At 40.5% G+C, this 13,534-nt stretch overlaps 1 protein-coding gene across 2 annotated transcripts in view; it reads left to right on the forward strand.

Annotated features, from left to right (window-relative positions):
- Ndf (Nucleosome-destabilizing factor) overlaps positions 1-13,534 on the forward strand; it is a 132,862-nt gene that overhangs the window by 17,878 nt on the left and 101,450 nt on the right. For both annotated transcript variants that reach the window (XM_076213891.1, XM_076213892.1), the window contains exon 3: positions 9,604-9,683. In XM_076213891.1, coding sequence (XP_076070006.1) covers positions 9,604-9,683 — 80 coding nt within the window. The remainder of the gene's footprint in view (positions 1-9,603; positions 9,684-13,534) is intronic.

Consider the following 13,534-nt stretch of genomic DNA (forward strand, 5'->3'; position numbering starts at 1 on the left):
CCAGCTGTTGTTTGCGGACGACACTGCGCTTGTGGCAGGGTCAGAGGAGGGATTGAGGAAGCTGGTGGCAGAGTTTGGGAGAGTATGTGATAGAAGAAAGCTAAAGATAAATGTGGATAAAAGTAAGGTGATGAGATGTACAAGGGGTGAAAAGTGGCAGTAGACTGGAAGTGAACATTAAGGGAGAGTGACTGGAGGAAGTGGATAGTTTTTAGATACTTGGCGTGCAAGTGTAGCAGGAAAAGGTGGAGTGAAGGTGGAGGTAGAATGTAGATTGAGAGAAGCGAGTAAATGCCTTGGTGGTTTAAAGAGTGTAATGAGGAATAGACATTTGGGAATGGATGCGAAGAGGAGACTGTATGAAGGAGTGATTGTGCCAACAGCACTGTATGGGGCAGAAACGTGGAATATAAGAGAAGAAGAGAGAAGAGGATTTGAATGTGTTTGAGATGAGGTGTCTGAGAAGTATGGTGGGGGTTACTAGGCTAGATAGAGTGAGAAATGAGGAGTGAGGAGGACCACAGGGGTGAAAAAGCATATGGGCGATAGGGTTGATGAAAGAGTATTAGGATGGTTTGGACACATGAAAGAATGAGTGAAGAAAGACTAGTAAAAGAGGTATGGAAGGCAGATGTGGAGGGAGTGAACATGAGGGGACGTCCTAGGATGAGGTGGATGGATGGAAGGGGGCTTTTTGGGGAAGAGGGAGAATGTCTGTTGAGGAAGGAAGGGAGAGGACGGAAGACAGAGGTGAGTGGAGAATGGTTGTATATGGATGATGTTGTGACTGCATGAGGAGGAATGGGCGGGGAAGTGGGGGGTGGGGCAGTATGTGTGAGTAAATTTTGACGCAGCCCGAAGGGATTTCTCCCCCCGGCCTCGCCTTATCCGCAAAGGGGGACGGCGCGGGGGGGTCGCCAATTAAATGAAGCGGCCTGGCTGTGGATGTGCTGTGTCGTGCGACACTGCTTCTGACCCAGGGCGGTGGGCAGGGTGCAGGGATGACCCGTCATCCAGGAGGTGCTCAGATGAGAGGAAGGGTGGGGGGGGTGGAGTGTATTTAGGGATGAAATGGGTGGGAGTGTTTTTGTGCCTTTCCCTTTTTGGCTACCTCCCTTGGAAGGGGGAAAAAGCCTTGGTATATGTATGTATGTATTGGTCTAATGAGTCAAGGGTAGGATATGGAGGTTTGGTTTTTATAGTTTGTGGGAGTGTCGGTAGACCATGTCTTTTTTTTTGGGGGCTCTTTATAGTTTGGTTAGGCCCCCCCCCCCCTTTTGTGAGGGGGGGGGGTTGACCATTTGATATCCTCAGCCCTCAACAGAAGTATTTTTAACCACAAAAATGATCATTGTTCAAGTTCCAATGGAGAACCTAGTGTACAGATGTACTGATGCTTGTATGTACTTGTGGACTGCTGGAATCCCCTTCCAGTGTTCCTGTGTAAAATGGAGTGTTTACACAGGGTCAAGTGAAGGGCACAGAAACTTCTTTACTTACGACTTACTGCACTGTTTTTAGTGCAGTGAGCAACCAGTAATATGAGACAGGATGCTAGATACTGATTTGCTAATGAATGTCAGTGAGGTGTCCCAAGTTATAAAGGATAGAGGTAATTCTGTATGATATAGGAACAGGATGTAATATAGAACTAAGAGATGAGAACTTGGATATTTAAAAATATGCAAGATTGAATTACTGTGAAAATATTTGATAAAGTGTCTGTCAGTTGCCAAATACTGTTTATCTCAGGGCTCTTCATCAAGATCAGTTGTGGTATTGTCATGCCCAACACATCTGTACATTATCTTATATTTTATTAAGGTATTGGTCTAATGAGTCAAGGGTAGGATATGGAGGTTTGGTTTTTATAGTTTGTGGGAGTGTCGGTAGACCATGTCTTTTTTTTTTTTTTGGGGGGGGGCTCTTTATAGTTTGGTTAGCCCCCCCCCCCCCCTTTTTGTGAGGGAGGGTTGACCATTTGATATTCCTCAGCCCTCAACAGAAGTATTTTAACCACAAAATGATCATTGTTCAAGTTCCAATGGAGAACCTAGTGTACAGATGTACTGATGCTTGCATGTACTTGTGGACTGCTGGAATCCCCTTCCAGTGTTCCTGTGTAAAATGGAGTGTTTACACAGGGTCAAGTGAAGGGCACAGAAACTTCTTTACTTACGACTTACTGCACTGTTTTTAGTGCAGTGAGCAACCAGTAATATGAGACAGGATGCTAGATACTGAATTGCTAATGAATGTCAGTGAGGTGTCCCAAGTTATAAAGGATAGAGGTAATTCTGTATGATATAGGAACAGGATGTAATATAGAACTAAGAGATGAGAACTTGGATATTTGAAAATATACAAGATCGAATTACTGTGAAAATACTTGATAAAGTGTCTGTCAGTTGCCAAATACTGTTTATCTCAGGGCTCTTCATCAAGATCAGTTGTGGTATTGTCATGCCCGACACATCTGTACATTATCTATTAATTTATTAAGGTATTAGTCTAATGAGTCAAGGGTAGGATATGGAGGTTTGGTTTTTATAGTGTGTGGGAGTGTTGGTAGACCATGTCTTTTTTTTTTTTCTTTTCTTTTTTCTTTTTTTTTGGGGGGGGGCTCTTTATAGTTTGGTTAGCCCCCCCCCCCTTTTGTGAGGGGGGGGGTTGACCATTTGATATTCCTCAGCCCTCAACAGAAGTATTTTAACCACAAATGATCATTGTTCAAGTTCCAATGGAGAACCTAGTGTACAGATGTACTGATGCTTGCATGTACTTGTGGACTGCTGGAATCCCCTTCCAGTGTTCCTGTGTAAAATGGAGTGTTTACACAGGGTCAAGTGAAGGGCACAGAAACTTCTTTACTTACGACTTACTGCACTGTTTTTAGTACAGTGAGCAACCAGTAATATGAGACAGGATGCTAGATACTGAATTGCTAATGAATGTCAGTGAGGTGTCCCAAGTTATAAAGGATAGAGGTAATTCTGTATGATATAGGAACAGGATGTAATATAGAACTAAGAGATGAGAACTTGGATATTTAAAAATATACAAGATTGAATTACTGTGAAAATATTTGATAAAGTGTCTGTCAGTTGCCAAATACTGTTTATCTCAGGGCTCTTCATCAAGATCAGTTGTGGTATTGTCATGCCCGACACATCTGTACATTATCTTATATTTTATTAAGGTATTGGTCTAATGAGTCAAGGGTAGGATATGGAGGTTTGGTTTTTATAGTGTGTGGGAGTGTTGGTAGACCATTTTTTTTTTTTTTTTTTTTTTTTTTTTTTTTGGGTGTGCTCTTTATAGTTTGGTTAGCCCCCCCCCCTTTTGTGAGGGGGGGTTGACCATTTGATATTCCTCAGCCCTCAACAGAAGTATTTTAACCACAAAATGATCATTGTTCAAGTTCCAATGGAGAACCTAGTGTACAGATGTACTGATGCTTGCATGTACTTGTGGACTGCTGGAATCCCCTTCCAGTGTTCCTGTGTAAAATGGAGTGTTTACACAGGGTCAAGTGAAGGGCACAGAAACTTCTTTACTTACGACTTACTGCACTGTTTTTAGTGCAGTGAGCAACCAGTAATATGAGACAGGATGCTAGATACTGAATTGCTAATGAATGTCAGTGAGGTGTCCCAAGTTATAAAGGATAGAGGTAATTCTGTATGATATAGGAACAGGATGTAATATAGAACTAAGAGATGAGAACTTGGATATTTAGAAATATACAATATCGAATTACTGTGAAAATATGTGATAAAGTGTGTTAAAGACATAATGATGATTAAGCAAATGTTTGTGAAATAGTAATAATAGTTATTGTCATAAGTCTCATTGACTGGAAATCTGCAGCCCCCAAAATCCCAGAAAGAAATATTGGAGTACTGTCAGTGTTGTATTTATATGAGTGTTCCTGTTTCGCTGGCTATTGGAAAGAGGAAGGAGCAGTCATTGATTGTTAGCTCTCCTTATATGAAGAAGTGGAAGAAGGAAAGTTGATGTTAGTAGAGAGATTTCTTGGACCAAGTTTCAGACCCTTAACCTCGTCGATACAATGGTGCCTACATAGGTGTCGTGAGGTGCAAATGGGTGTGTGAAGATGTTGACATCTTGGTTGTATTTGTTTTGTAGTTGTAGTTGAGTGACCCCTGAATTCTGTGAACTGGGTTTGATCACATTTTCTGTGTTTATTATTACTCAGAGTAAAAGAGAATGAGTAATACAGCAGAGACTATATTTTATAATGTAAGTAGTGTGATGCATCGTATAATAGGCATCTGACGTTGCATGTGAGAATTTGACTAGTATTGAAGATGTTAAGGGCTGCACCTCCAGATAAGTGTGAGGATGAAGACAGGATTTGAAGACCGTCTTGAGTGGTGATTCTTGGGTGTCCATCTCACAGGACCACATGCAGGTTCCTACTGTTGGTACCTACTGGTGAAAATGCATGGTAAAGGAAAGGAGGGGGTATTACTAAGGATTTATAGGATTTTTACTTTATAATGACAAGAAACAGTGGGAACTTGATCCTGTGAGAATACAGGCTTTTTGTGTCTGGTATATAAACCAATAGATCACTTGGTGACATCTATGGGATTGAAGAAATCATAATGTGGACAAAAGGCAGGCATATTCTTGAGGCTGTAAAACTCGTTTCATTATCTACTGGGTTTATACCGAATGAAGCTCATTCTGTGACATTCCCATTTCTTTAAAAATTATAGATATAATAATAATAACCCAAAGCTTAAATAGAATCTGTAGGCAAGTGTACAAACACAAATATTCACAGGTTCTTTGGTTGTGGCAGTAGATCAAAGCTTTTTATCTTACTTGTTTTCAAGTGTACAGATCTACCACTCTATCAGTGATCATTTTTAATGGTGAGTTCAAGATTGGTGATGTTAACTGCTACTAATTCAAACCACTTGGTCAGTTGTCATATAGTTGGCAAGACATTTTGTACATCACTATTGGTATTGGCAGCAGGCTGAAAGTGAGTATTGGGGAGAGAGACTGGAGAAAGTGGATAGTTTTAAATACTTGAGTGCAAAAGTGACAGGAAAGGGAGGAGTGGAGGTGAGGTAGAATGTAGATTGAGAGAAGCAAGTAAATGCCTTGGGGGATTAAAAAGGTAATGAGAATTAGACATTGGGGAATGGATGCTAAGAGGAGATTGTATGAAGGAGTGATTGTGCCGACAGCACTGTATGGGGACAGAAACATGGAACATAAGAGAGGAGAAGTTTGAATGTATTTGAGATGAGGTGCCTGAGAAATATTATAGGGGTTATTAGGCTGGATAGAATGAAAAACAAGGTGGTGAGGAGGAGATTGGGGTTGGAAAGGGAGTTGGGAGATAGGGTTGATAAAGTATCAGAATGGTTTGGACACATGGAAAGAATGAGTGAAGAAAGATTAATAAAAGAGGTGTAGAAGGCAGAGTTGGCATGAATGAATATGAGGGGGTGACTAAGGATGAGATAAGACGGATGGAGTAAAATGGCTATTGGGAAAGAAGGGAATGTTTGTTGAGGAAGGAAGGGAGGGGATAGAAGATAGGGATGAATGAAGAATGGATGATGCTGTGATGCAGGAGGGGGAGTGAGTAGGGGATAGAGGGTGAGGGAGTATATGTGAAAAATAAATTGACACAGCCGAAAGGGATTTCTGCATGAGGGGATGTAGAGGGGGGTCGCCAATTTAATGAAGCGGCCCTTCTGTGGATGTGCTGTCTTGCAACACTGCTTTTAACCCAGGATAATAGGCAAGATCCAAGGATGACCCGTCATCCAGGAAGAGTCACAATAAGAGGGAGGGAAAGTGCTGTGTGGGAGTGGATTTTATGCCTTTGTGTATTAGTTACCTTCCTTGTAAAGGGAAAAAGCCTTTGGTGTGTGTGTGTATATATGTATATATATATATATATGTGTGTGTGTGTGTACTTTTATCTGTGGTCATTGTAAACAATGAGTTTTGTCCTGGAGCCCCCTCCTGCTCCACCTCTCCTCCTCCTCCTCCTCCTCCTCCTCCTCCTCCTCCTCCTCCTCTTCTTCTCCTCTCCTCCTCTCCTCCTCCTCTTTCCTCTCTCCTCTCCTCCTCCTCCTCTCTCCTCCTCTCCTCTCCTCTCCTCCTCTCCTCCTCCTCTCCTCCTCCTCCTCCTCCTCCTCCTCCTCCTCCCCCATACTCCTCCTCCTCTCTCTCTCTCTCTCTCTCTCTCTCTCTCTCTCTCTCTCTCTCTCTCTCTCTCTCTCTCTCTCTCTCTCTCTCTCTCTCTCTCTCTCTCATATCTTATCTCCTTTACCTTCCCCTCCCTCTCACTCTCCCTCTCCACTGCCCTGTGTGAAGGCTGACTAACAGGAATTTGTAGCCTTAAGATTCAAGCTAGTAGTCACTGTTAAGTAAGGCATTAGACACCAATAAGTAGTTATCAGGTGGTTAGTTATTTGTCATGAATTTAAACCCTAAAGAAAGCCTTGCAGGATTTAGACTGAAATTTCTCAATACTGATGTGGAGATACTGCAACTTGGAGAAGCTGCCAAGGTCAGGGGAGAGAATAATGAAAAGATTAAATTGTTTTAGTGCAGATGTATTTCTAAGTCACTGGCTGTCAGGAGGAGGAGGAGGGAGGAGGAGGAGAGGAACAGTTGTCAGCTGGTAGAGAGATCTAGTGCCCAGTCTGAAGACAAGGTTGTTGTTCTTCAAGGCTGCATGAGGGTGTTGATGAGAGTTGAAGAAAACTAGTTAGTAAATGATATTGCTTCGTTGTCATACTCTTCTCCTCCTCCTCTAGCAGATTTAGAAAAAAAAATGTAATTGTTAAATAAGAGGCTCATGTAAGAGATATGGTAGGAAAAGGGTAAATAAGGTACAACTTCTGTAAATGGACTACTTTTGTGTGTGTGTGTAAGTATATACACATATATTTCATGTAAATTTTGCTCATTTGGTAGTAGCTTTACCTTTAATGAACCTTCCCCCCCCCCCCTCTCTCTCTCTCTCTCTCTCTCTCTCTCTCTCTCTCTCTCTCTCTCTCTCTCTTTTCTCTCTCTCTTTTCTCTCTCTCTCTTTTCTCTCTCTCTCTCTTTTCTCTCTCTCTTTTCTCTCTCTCTCTCTCTCTCTCTCTCTGTGTCTGTCTGTCTGTCTGTCTCTTCAAACAAGGTACCATGCATATGGATGACATAATCAGGGGAAACAATAAAAGAGCCTGGTGACACCAGTGCTGGCACACACACATTGGAAAAGGGATTAAGGGGTGAATTACACTGAGAGCTTTGAGGGATTTAATAACAGATTACAATGGATTGATGTGCTGACACCAAATTGTCGGCCAGCACCAATGCTGATACCCAATTTTTAGCTAGCACTCATATCCTTAGACTAACCACTTGCCTTTGCCTCAAGAATAGAATTGTTGGTTATAGTTGATAGAATATTAACCTCGTAAGTACAAGTCAAATTCTCGCATGCAGCATCAGCTGCTGTGTGTACGATTCATCACACTACTTGCATTATGAAATATAAAGTCATTGCTGTATTATTCATTCTCTTTTACTCTGAGTAATAATAAACAGAAAACATGATCAAATTGGTTCACAGAATCCAGGGGTAACATGTACAACTACAAAAAAAATATATATATATATAATCAAGACACGCCGGCATCCTTGCATACCCTCTTGCACCTCATGATGCCTACATAGACATCATTGTACCGAAGTGGTTGAAATACTGTTACAGTAGAGGGAAGGGTGTGATGTATGATTTTGGGGAGGAGCGGTAGACATGGAGTAAGGATTGGTATCTGTTTGACGGTCAATGAAAATCTGAAAAATTAAAGAAAAAATAGAAACATCATAGGGCATAGGGCATACTTGGAGTATTATGTAAAATTTGCCCTAGTTTTATAGTTATGGATATTTTTCCAACCCAAGATGAATTCAAATGATGCATATGGGCAAATGTGATATATTGGTTGTTACAAAAATTTACATAATTTTTATTGAAAAGCAATTAACAAAATTTAATTTTAATAACTTCCCATTCCCAAACATTCTGGCTCCATCAGTAGGCTATGAAGCCTTGTCATGTGAGGTCTGATGCATCTACTCAGAAACTCACAAAAAGATAGTAATGATTAAATATAAATAAATAAAATAAAAGAAAGAGAGATAAGAAAACTTTATTAGACTGTCACTGGCATTCTGATGAAAGTGTGGCCACAGTGAATAGTTTAAGGCAACTGTGAAACCCTCTCAAAGAGAAAATACCTGACCTAAAAGAAAGTTAATGAGTATGAAAATAGATTTTATATTTGGGTATCAAAATATGTGATGAAATGTGCATTCAAATACTTATGCATAAATGTTTGAAAATTTGTTTGTCCTGGTATTGACTTAGTTGAGTGCAACAGAGACCAGGGGTGGTGGATTGATTCCATTCTAGTGAAAAGTTGAAAAGTTTTGTTTAGAAAAAAAATCAAAACCCATCAAGCCCTACAATTTCAAGGAAATTTCATACATGATGCATATAAACTGTATCATAAAAAAGAAAAAGAGGTGATGTAGAGGGATCTCTGTACACTACACAGATATGATACATAAGTCTGATGACTTTTAACATACATAGACAATGGCCATGTATGTCTTCATGATTCTTTCTCTCTCTCTTTCTTTTGGCGCTTCGAGCCAAAAACTCCATAAATCAATCTTTCTTTTGGGGATTTTTTGTCTGAGGTGCAGTTCAGCACTTGTATAAGCTCCACACCTGGTATGTAGCTAATGCTAACCAGAACAGGTTAGTGTGTCACTACTTGTGACAAAGGTCAAGGTGGGAGTTTGCAATATTAAACCAAATTATCATCATCATCAATTACTTGTTTATATTGATTGAATTATTTATTTTTAATCCAGTTTTCATAAGTAATGAGATACCATTAATTTTTATGGGGGGTGAGGTAGTATGTGTGAGCTAGATTTGACGCAGCCCGAAGGGATTTCTCCCCGTCTTCTCCTTTTATGCATGGGGGGACAGAAAGGGGGGGTCGCCAATTTAATGAAGTGGCCTTGCTGTGGATGTGCTGTGTCTTGCAACACTGCTTCTGACCCAGGGCAGTGGACAAGGTGCAGGGATGACCCGTCATCCAGGAAGTGCTAAGATAAGAGGGAGGGTGGAGGGGTGTGGAGTGTATTCAGGGATGGAATGGGTGGGAGTGATTTTATGCCTTCCTTTTTGGCTACCTCCCTTGTAAAGGGGGAAAAAGCCTTGGTATATGTAGGTATGTATCATCATCATCATCAATTACTTGTTTATATTGATTTAATTATTTTTAATCCTGTTTTCATAAGTACAGTGAGACCTCTCATTAATGGATGTTAATTAGCTGTGTTTGCGGTGCTTTCGGTGTGTTTTTGGTGCTGTTGTTTAGTGCGTGCAATCCCTATGCCACCCAAAAACCACTCCAAAACACTGAAAACACCGCAAACACAGCTAATTAATGTCCGTTAATGAGAGGTCTCACTGTAATGAGATTCCATTAATTTCTATGACATGTACTAACAATGATGTTTTGTTTCCTCCAGGTCATTGAGCCACGGGAAGGAGTCAAGAAACCAAGCAAGAAGCATTGTTTCTTTGTTTACTTCTTTGGCAGTGAGAACTAGTGAGTATTGGTCTGTTGTTGTTACACATTATTGGTGGTGATCTTTACATACATAGACCTCCTCATCATTTGTCTGTTGACCTTGGCAGCAAATACATGCTTTGTTGATTTTGTTCATGTTAATGAAAAATTTGACAAGAATTTTGTTAACTGGAAACTTGCAGCTCTACAGTAGCAACAAGTAGTCATAGGGCCATCTCCAAGTTTTGTCTGGTAAGAAAAAGGACTTTGGCTTGTGTCAGTATATGTCAGTTTTTGTCAACAAGTGGGAGAAATAGAGCTATTTCCTTTCATAATGGAGAAAAAAAAGTGTAGGAATAGCCAAAGTTGATAGTGAACTTGGACCCAGTCTAGAAATTGAGTATCAACTTCTTAGTGCTGCACATATAGATGTAGATGAAGGTATGGGATTTCAAAACTAGCAGTGACAAGATGAGTCATGTACATCTTGCAGGACCACCACAAGCAGCTACCCATTATTAGTTCCTTGTGCTCGTAGTAGACAATTCTGCTAATGGAGTAAATTTTCAAAGGTTAGGGGTTAGCACACCTATCCACCTTAAAGTTGTATGGTATTAGCTAGAACTAAAAGTATATACAGGATCTCGTTGGCTGAGCAGATTAGAGTGTCATTACTTACGGCGGAGATTGAGATTACGGCAGTTTGAACTATGGTGCCAGCGAGTTGGACCAAGGACATGGTTCATTAAATTCCATGCTAGAAAGTCCTTTGTAGTGGGCACCACTAGCCTCCTGATGGTTCATCATCATGTACAGAATCTTTTACTGTGTTGAAGGGATAAAATGGGGATTGGCAGTGGTTTCCTACCAGTGTTGTTCCAGCAAGAGACATCAGAGTCATCTTCCTGCCATCCATTTTCACATCCAATTAACACTTTCAGTTTTGTCTAGAGGTGCTGCCCCCAAGAGGCTGACATTTGGTCTCTGGACTGGACTTGTGATCACTCTATTGACTTCAATTGTATTTCTTCCACTTAAGGAAAGCTGACACCCATCAGCTGTTCCCCTACTACTTCTACTATTGAAAGTTGGTGACAGAAACATCCAACAAATTCACCTCAGACAACAGTTTGTTTCTTCCAAGGGAAATGTATGGGAGGGTCCTGGGACAGTTGCCAGCTGTTGTGGGGCTGTGGGTTTCCATTCAATGAAGCTAGATAAACCTTCCTTTTTTTTTGGGGGGGGGGGGTAAAAAATGATGCATAAATAATTTTGTACACTAATATATTGTATATGCATAATTGACAGAGTTGTAGAATGTGATCAGTAATTGTACAACATTGATATATCAGTTACATGTGGGCTTTGGTAACAGACCAAGCCCATAGCCATTGCCTTTGTGGATATTTCATATGTATCACTTATACTCTTGTGTCTTTACTAACTCTGAAATGAGAGTGATCTCTTGAAAATGTGTGATTAGGTTTGTATAGTTTGTGTGACTGTTGCCTGACAGTTTTATTCAATTCATCCAAAGGAAAGCCTTAGATATTTCAGGGTTAATACTTATCTTGAATGATCAACTCTCAGTGATGTCAATCATTTCTGAATGATTGTGATTAAACTCGTTTAATTTTTGTGACTAGTCAGATTATTTTGTTCTGTTGAGGGAGACTTGCCATTTAAATGTTAATGGAAGTTTCATTCAACTATTGACCCCTTTGATACGAAGATGCCTACGTAGACATCATGAAGAGCAAGTGGATATATGAGGATGCCAGCATTGACGTCTTGATTATATTTTGTAGTTGTAGCTTAGTGACCCCCATATTCTGTGAACTGGTCTGATCATATTTTCTCTGGTTACAGTGAGTCCTCCTTATAAGGTAATTCTTTATCCGGTAAATTCACAGTTACAGTATTTGGTAATTACTACCCTCGATTCTATTTACAGTAAGAAAAATTCACAGATACGGTATCCGCTCGTGTTTTGGAGGTAAAATTAGATATTTTGAAGAGGAAAGAGCAGGGAGAAGGTACGTTTGCCATAAGTCGAAACTTGGGTTCGGTATATGGTAATTTCAATTTGCGGTAAGGTTTTCAGGAATGCATATGTACCGTATAATGAGGACTCACTGTATTAACACTCAGAATGAAAGAGAATAAGTAATACAGCTGTAACTTTATTTTATAATGCATGATGTATTGTGATGCATCATCATACATCGGGCAGCTAATGTTGCCCACAAGGATTTACCTCATATTGGGGAGGTTAAAGACAATTGTTTCTTATTGATAGTTGACTTGTGTTGTTTTATGACTGTTGCCAGACAATATTATTCTGCTGACGAATAACTTCTACCACTGAAGGGTTACCTATCATGACCCTTAAACATGTATGCTTGTATTCAGCTCAGAGGAACTCACGGCTAATTAAGAGTTAGTATATGTGTCAATTAACTCAAACAATGGCAATTATTTCTGAACAATAACAGTCAAACATTTATAGGTTTTGTTTGGTCTAGGGAAACTCCTGCACAATTTATAATTTATAATTATTTAAACTAATCTTTGAATGACAGATAGTTTCTGAACACCAACTAGACTTGTGTAATATAATGAAGCACCTATTTTATTTGGAAGCTCACTGAGTGGGTCAGGGTTTCGTTACTTGTGGCAAAGGTCGAGGGGAGGGCGATTCGAACCCTGCCTCCGGCAAAGTTGAACCAAGGGCATGGTTCATTAAATTCCATGCTACAAAGCCCTCTTTGAGGGGCACCATCCTAGCCTCCCAATAGGGGGAGTTTGTGATGATAAACCATATCATCATCATCACCTATTGTATTTGGCTTGGTGGAAACCCATTCTGTTTAAGAGTTGATAATTGCAATGAACTCTTTAACAGCTGCAGTTGTTTCTGAACACTTGTATAGATTTTATGACTGGGCAGATTATCTTGCTCAGCTAAAAGGAATGAATCCTTACCACATAAAGGTTAAATATGGGTTATTTATTTCCCAGGTAAACTGGAATTTATATCATGCTGGAGTGTAGTTTGTAAAGACCACAATGCAACATCATTGTAGTGCCATAATTTACAGATAATGCCTCAACAGCCTTATCAGTTAGGTCCAGCCTCTGTAGATACTACTCAGATATATGTGTGCTGTCATGTTGAAGAATTTAGGAATATACTAATTGCACTTTAGGGATTGATTAGTAGTGTCATACATCATGTGATATATTATTCATTCATACTTTTATTTCTTGACTCCTTTTAATTCCACATCTTAATGGGTCTATTTCCCCTTTTCACCCTCTCTGGGTCTTTGATTACAACACTATTGCCTCTCTCTGTTTTTGATAACACTCTTTACTCTATTTCCTATGGTCCTCTCAGGGCTATGGGTCACTGAAGCAAGGCTCCACTTGACTAAAATGAAAAGGCCTCATCCTCTCTCGTAAGTGGTTGGAGGCGCGCGCTCTCTCTCTCTCTCTCTCTCTCTCTCTCTCTCTCCTCTCTCCTCTCTCTCTCTCCTCTCTCTCTCTCCTCTCTCTCTCTCTCCTCTCTCTCTCTCCTCTCTCTCTCTCCTCTCTCTCTCTCTCCTCTCTCTCTCTCCTCTCTCTCTCTCTCTCTCTCTCTCTCCTCTCTCTCTCTCTCTCTCTCTCTCTCTCTCTCTCTCTCTCTCTCTCTCTCTCACTCTCACTCTCACTCTCACTCTCACACACACACCACCTAACCTAACCTAACCTAACCTACCTACCTACCTCGCATGGTGCAATAGTAGCATCTGTGGCCACCACTATGGCGGTCTGGGTTCGAATCCTGCCTAGGGCTGAAATAATTTCAGTCACTGTACTGCTAGCCATTACCACAACTCTTGTGGGTG

Source organism: Oratosquilla oratoria, chromosome 32, assembly GCF_046742065.1.
Source record: "Oratosquilla oratoria isolate Oo_2021 chromosome 32, ASM4674206v1, whole genome shotgun sequence".
Taxonomy (NCBI): domain Eukaryota; kingdom Metazoa; phylum Arthropoda; class Malacostraca; order Stomatopoda; family Squillidae; genus Oratosquilla; species Oratosquilla oratoria.